The following is a 7,333-nucleotide window of genomic DNA, read 5'->3' on the forward strand; positions in this document are numbered from 1 at the left end:
TCAGGTTCTGCTTTCTGCAATGTCAACAGCAAACTATAATTTCCATAAATTTTGCCCAGCTTTTAAATTCAGAGGCCCAGGGTATGTATGCAAAAGGTGTGTCCCTTTAGGTGAATCAGCACTGGGATGTAATGGGTATAAAGGGCCAAATTACTGGTTCATAGAGTGATTTAATAGAAAGGTGCACATGGATGGCTTCAGGGGCACTACTGATCCTGATGTGAGTGCATTCAGGACCTGCCTGTCCCTGCCCAGCTGTGCTACCCTCCTGGCAATCCACCTTCCCAACTGAGACCAATGCTTGTGTTTAAATGTCCAAATTGAAGCAGCTTCACAAAAGTCAGCAGAAATACCAAAACTCCACAGAATACAGCCAAACTGAGTCCAGTATGTGCAGGGTGAGGGGATACCACTCATAACACAATGGATTTTTGCAGAGGTTTGGAAAAATCAGGGTAGGAAAAGGGGAACAGGACAGTAACCCAGGTAGCTGGTCCCAGTGATTCCCAACCAGTGAGAAGTAGCAGAATGGACCAAGGAGCAAAGATGCAATGGCAGCAGCAAATGGCACTGAGGCACTCGTGATGCTCAGGATGTTGAAGGCGAAACTGGCCTCCCCCTGAAATGGAGACAAAAGCGTTTCATCATTTTTCTGACCTGCTGAGTGATTATTTATGTTTAAAAAAAATCATTAAAACTAAAGAGCTCAGTATTTTTTATTTCTTCTTTTCCAACTTGGATAAGACTCCTTTTTTTTTTTTTTATATTTGATCTCCTTTTTTCTGCATCCAAAAAAGGATGTGATGGTAAGGAAAATTAGTAGTTTGAATGTCATGAACTTATTAAAGAAAAATGCAGATTATTTTTTTTGTAATAGGGAAGACAAAGTCATTGAAACCATATTTTACTAAGAATACTGAAAGAATAAATTGGAACAGGTATACTTGTGCAGTTTGTCATATAGCATATAAGTACAATGGCCTTTAAACTTTAAACTGCTGCTTGAATACCAAAAGATTCCTCATTATAGAACAGAAAATGTGATAGGAAGTGGCAGAACCACTGCCCTGGTGGGACACCTAATGTGCACCTTCAGTGAGCCCTGCACAGCCTATTTAATCCACAATATTAACAATTAAAGTGCTTTTCTCTTCAAAAGCATCCTCCAGGTTAACTCTGCTGCTCCCCTGCTGCCTCCTGCATGTGACACCATATAGACTCCTGGCCTTGTCACCCTGCCTGATGTCACCCTGCCCTCAGCAGGATTTTGGCGTGGTTGAGCTCAGCTCTGAGGTAGGTAGGTGCAAAGTTTCACTGCTCAATCTGGTTCTGGGTGCTGAGCTCCCCTGGCTCTTGTGCCTCCTCCTTGTCCTGGCACATCCCTGCCCTGGAGGGGTTTGCTATGGAGCCAGCTCCATCCTTTGTGCCAGCTGAGAGGCTTTTCCATGCTGGGGGAAGCCTTAGAAGAGCTTTTAGGAATAATTTAAATTTCGTTTGATCCAACAACTCTGCAGGTAAAGAATTAATGCTATTAGAGCAAGCAATGACTGCAGTGCTGGAGCCTCTTGGGGAGCAGAACGGGCTCTTCTCCTCTGCCAGGCTGGAATGACTGCTCTGTGTTCCTCCCCAGTCCACTGCACAGAGAGGGGCTTGACAAGGCATTGGATCATGCACAGCAGAGGCAGAACCATGGCCCTGTTGGTGGGCATTCAAGCCCAACTTGGAGGGTACTGGAGGAAAGGCTAAAATTCACCTTTTGTGGACTCAGGAATGACATCACATCCTTTCTGTGCACAGCGTAGTCACAGAAATATTTAGTGCCAAAAGGCCACTGAAAACTGTTCTGTGCATCTCCTGTGTTTGTTGTTCCATGCTCCTGAGTGCTCTGATGCTGAGGTACCTCAGGGCACTTGGAAAGACATGGCCATCCCTCACAGAACACTGTCCATACCACCACACTGATGCTGACCACCACAGCACATCAGCTTAGTTGGGATTCTCATGCTGACAAGTGGGAAGCAGGGAAGAAATTCAGGATGCCACAAGTGGGAGGGGCTGAAGGAACCCCCAGGCAGTGCAGAAAGCAAGTTTAAGGTTATTTTAATGTCTGCTTCATCACACTGGACAAGGAGTGAGTTTGGGGTTGGTTATTCATCTGAACAGCTGTCAAAGACACAGCAGACACATGTGTTACTCACCAGGTCCCCATCAGGGCAGGGTATGTTTCATCCCTGCCCCTATTTTGGAACCAGTTTTGATTAGGGATCATGTCTGTGTTGATGATGAGGAGCTGACACACACAGGCACATGTTCATTCATTTAAATATATCAGCACTGACTCTGCCTTGCGGGGAGGAATCTTTTTCCCAGTGTAAACATCTTGGACCCACATGTATTTGTGCTCCTGACTTCAGGCTGGTGAATGGGAAGAAAAGCTGAAGATGTGCTAAAGGCAAAATCTGTGTCCAAGAACACAGAAAACAGCCCAATCTGGGCTGCGATTTCTGGTGAGACGCAGGAGACTGTATCAACACAGAACCTTGAGCAACATTGTCCTGTGGTTTGATTTCCATTCTGGCACGCTAAAATGCACTAAGACCCAGGTTTTTCATGGCATTTTCCATTTCTTGACTTGGGGAATTTGAAAAATACTTGTCTTGAGGCTGAGCCTGAAGTTATGATCTTGGCATATCCATACCATTAAATTCCCGTGGATAAAAGCAGAAACATCTGGATTCATGAGTGGATGTTGGCTAAATCCACCAGGAAAAAAAAAACCTTCAGAGGATCCTAGAGGGTTCCAGCCAGGATAAATAATACAACAAAACAAGAGTGCTATTAAGAGTAATTGTAATACTGAAGCCGAATTCTAAGATGAAGGCCAACCCCTTTCACAATCTGCTTTTCCAGTGAAGAGCCCTTCAATTTACACTTCATGCACATATGGCTGATGGAACAAAGGAAAAGTTGAAGGAGGATGAAAGCAGTGCAGAGATTATTCAGCCTTGCTGGTTTAGCTCCAGGCACATCGTTTAAATGAGTAGATGATCAGTTTCCAGTTTGTTTCAAATTTTCTGGCAAGAAATTTTACTCTCAATCCCAAAGTTGGATGTGCTTAAAACTCTTTTGTTTTTGTTTTAAGGCTCTGCCATTTTGTTTTTACTTATTAAGGCAAGATCTGGAAGCACTCTGCAGGAGACACCTGAGTGCTGGGCCTGGAGGGGCAGCCTGGTTGTGTCACTGAGGGGGCTGTGTCACTGCTCCCAGTGCCGTGGGGACCCTGGGACTGGGGAACAGTTGCTCCTTTTCCCCCCACCTCTGGGAGGATGAGCCCTGCCTTACTGAGCCATGTTATACCTGAGCTCTGCAGCACTTAAAGCCACGGGAAATGGCCTAAACTGTTGGTGATTAAAAAGTAAGCTGTATGTTGCTGAAAATGCCCTTAGCAGAGCATTTCTCATGACCTGTACTTTGCCCCTGCAAATCTGCCCTACCCTCACTGACTTTGCACGTCACCCGTCCCGATTCCTGGAAAGCCTTGGACATTTGCCCACTCTGTAACCTTCAGTCAATGCAGCTTGAGGTGAGTTGCTTCCTTGTGGAATAAAAATCCCATCGGTCAGTCCTTGTCCCATCCTCCTTTTTTGCTGCCCTCTTCTTCTCTGTTGTCCATACCACAGCTGAGCTGAGAGAGCTGATCTGTTGGTACCACTCCAGTAGGTCATTCTCCATGGATAGGCTCTAGGTTGTCCATCATGGAGATGTTTCCTATGATGTACTATCAATGCTTATCACTCCCTGAATTCTGCCACTAGGCTCTGAATGGTGGGATACACATTTGGGGTGAGGCAATGCTTGAAGTATGACTGGAAATACCAGTGATACACAAATAATGATGTTCAGGCTGCCATATGTTCCATAGAAGGAATAATCCTGTTTACACTGCAAGGAGTGGGAGTTTAATTTGCCTTAAAATAACCTCAACGTATCTAGGAAATCCATAAAAAGGATCCCTGGTATTTCTTAGGACATTATTTTCAGCAGATCTTGTTATTTAATTTGCTGCCAACATCTGTCATTTCCTCCACTGTCAATTTTCCAGCACCCACAGGCTGGGTCTGAACTAAAAGCTGACAGGACCTAACACAAAAAAAAACTAGTGCTGCTTCCCGTTAGCATCTTGGCCATCAAAGTAAAATGAGGAAATACATCTGCTCATAGATGTTACAAAATATTTGTTTTAGATTAGCTGCTGTCCCTGCCACTGTCCATGCTGGCAGTTGTGTTCCTCCACCCAGCTGCAAGGCAGCAGGAAGGTCTGCTGGTTAGGAACAAACAGTGTGAGAAGCTGAGGAATGAGAGATGGAGCAGAGCTAAATTTAGAAGCTCAGATAGGAAAATACCTCTATCTTCAGTGCACTGTGGTTTTACTTTGCACCAAGCACACCTTGGTGTTGCATGGCTGTTTGCACATTGTACAGACTCTAAGAAGGCTTGTGGGAAAAAGGCTTTGATGTCTTCAGTAAACAAATAGCAGCGTTAAAAGATCTCCAGTTCTTGTTAGCATGCTGCAAACAGCTATGTTTGAAGAAAAATAAACATCCCAAGGTTGATGGAAGGGTAGGGAAGCCATAAAGTACTGCAGTCAACTCCTTGGTGTGAGGACAGCAGAAATGACAGTGCCATGAAAAAAACTTTTTCATTCTCCTTGGGATTAAAAAGAAAAGAACAAACTGTGTCTGGGTTTACCAGTCACGTGGTGGGAAAACCCCTTGGCTAAGTCACTGCATCCAAATCACAAGAATAATATCAAATCTACTGGCAAACCAAGGGTAGGATTCCCCTGGAGATCTCTTTCTCCAGCCACTGGGGTGAGGGGGAGAAGATGTACCCTTCCTGCAATCCCCACTTTGACTTGGCTTTCTCAGTACTTTGCCTGCTACCACAGGGCCACCAGCACCTCCAAACCCCTGCAGCTATGGGACCTCATCCCAAAAACCTTACCAGCTTTTAAGTTAGGCAAACAGTCAATTTCCATAAGGAGGCACCAGGCACACATCACACACCTAGTAAGGAGGATGAGGGTTTCAATCCTTGTGCCTACCTGAGCTTTTAGCCCATAAAGCTTGTTCTACTTGTCTCCTTGGTCACTTAGAGCATCCCTTTGGAAACACAAAAGCTTAGGAAATAAACCAAAGAAAAGCACTGAGCCATGATCTCAATTGCACCAGCATAATCCTGGGAATCTAAATTTACATTTACACCCATTTAAAAATCCAAATTAGGGTCAGAAACAGAAAGTCTGGGGTTTCCCTGTGAAGGGAAATTCAAAATCAGCAGGTCTTGATAATAATCAATACACTGATATTTACTGCAAATTTAAACCTGATCAAGAGTCTCCAAGGAACCTCTTGCTTTAGTTTCATGTGATGCTAAGCATTTCTCTGTGTAAAGATAGTTCAGAGGAACTAGGAAATAAATAATTCAGACATAGTTGACTTTTTAATGTCTCTGTAACATCTTTCCTTTGATAATAATTTTGTTCTGCCTACCAAAGTTCTATTCCAAATGGGACTGGCAAGACAAACACTCCATCTAAAGCACCAGGGCTTATAAGGGAAAAAAAATAGGAAAAAAGGCAAAACTACCAGGAAAAAAATGCTTATAATCCCAAAGGTAATAAGTATCCTTCTGGCAACTCCATACAAGTTCTTCCCTTCATTGTGAGCCTCTCCCTCCTGGATTCACAGTGAGGGTTTGTCTCACCAGCCGAGGCAGAGATGGCTCATAATAAACAGCAGCTCCTTAGAGACTGTAGCCATGGCATGCGAGAGCTGTTTACCTGGCACCACAAGCACTATTCTGTTTGTCTTCAGATGTTCCTACAGAAACAGAAGGTATTACACTGTGGTAAATCAGGCCACTTCACTCCCAGGAATATGTTTTTTCCCCCCAAACTCACTACTCTTCCCTTTCAGCTGGAGAAAGCCCATTCTGTGATTTTTGAATTACTCCTACATCCTCCTTCTCAAGAAGACAGATTGCTCCCCAGAACAGAGAGAGCCACAACCTGCCAGCAGCAGTTGGGGTGGTTGTTTCCAGTGCTGACCTGCCCATCATGGCCAGCGTGACTCCAGCCTCTGCAGGACATGGACACGTCTTCCAGTGCAGGACCACCCTCCCCCCAGGTACAATTGCTGGTGTAACATGTGTGTAACAAGGAGATTTAGAGGGAACAGGCTCTAGCTAGTAGTTTGAAGTCAAGTGAATCATACACCTAATGCTGCTGATGCCTTTGCCCCAAATATGAAAGCTAAGGGCTGTGAGAGGTGCTTTGGAGGTAGGAGGTTGCTCCGAGAATCTGTTCCTGGGCACAGTGGGGGAAAGGCCTTTGATTTCAGAGGAATTAGGGCCGAGCACATCGCGTTGCTGAAGCTCTGTCTCTCCCTGCTTGCCACAGCAAATATTTTGATTGCAAGAGCCAAAGCAATTGTGTATCTTATCATCTACAATCCCACACTGTGCTGCTGATAACCATCAAACTAATTTCCGACCTGTGCCCTCCCCAGCTGGATGCTGTCACCAGCCAGAGTGGCACTTGGTACCACCATGATCCTCCTAAAGAAGACTTGAACAGGACACTCATGCTACAGGGTAAGTCAGCTTGCACAGCAGTGGCTCCTTGGGTCACTGTGATGACAATGTCACCCTTGTGTGGCAGGGAAAGCAGTGTGGCAGCTTTAACAAGTAGTAATTTTACCATTAAACTCACACCTCTGAAGATCTTCTAATACCCAGTTCACCCTGTGGGGTGAGATCTGGCACTGAGCTGATTTATGGCATAGCACAGTGGGTTGTGTGGAGTTTGTTTGTTCAAATAACATCAGCCCTCTTTACCAAAGACTGCTTTATTTCTAGTTTAATTAAAACACAATTAGCAGGGCTTGCAATTTACTTAAATATGCCTGATCTTCAGTGAAAGTAATATTAATCTCTGTTCAATGTGCAAGTCAGTAAAGTGACACGTGGAAAATTACACATTCTGGCCTCAGGAATGCAGCTTGGAGGATGACTTCATGCTCCTGAATGAGAGGATCAGCGTGCCAGATGCGCCTGGTGCCTGACCCCTTTACAGGCTCTGAAAGATCACACGTCACTTTTAAATGTCATTTCATGCATGCAGGGGGAAGAAAGAGCCTGATCGCTTCATGTTACAGAGCTGCCTGTTTAATTTGGTTAGGGTGGTGTGAATGTCTTAATAACATGAAGCAGAGCTCTGATCCCTGGTCTGGCTGTGTGTTTCCAGTCATAGAATCACAGAATCAGCCGGGTT

General features: G+C 44.8%; 1 protein-coding gene across 1 annotated transcript; it reads right to left on the reverse strand.

The window, feature by feature from the left end:
- Nucleotides 1-511: 511 nt before the first annotated feature.
- Nucleotides 512-619, reverse strand: TMEM212 (transmembrane protein 212; the record flags this gene model as incomplete). Its single annotated transcript, XM_009070783.1, has 1 exon — nt 512-619. A coding segment is annotated over one exon (108 nt), but the record flags the coding sequence as incomplete, so codon positions are not given.
- Nucleotides 620-7,333: the final 6,714 nt, after the last annotated feature.

Source organism: Acanthisitta chloris, unplaced genomic scaffold (genome assembly GCF_000695815.1).
Source record: "Acanthisitta chloris isolate BGI_N310 unplaced genomic scaffold, ASM69581v1 scaffold43272, whole genome shotgun sequence".
NCBI lineage: Eukaryota > Metazoa > Chordata > Aves > Passeriformes > Acanthisittidae > Acanthisitta > Acanthisitta chloris.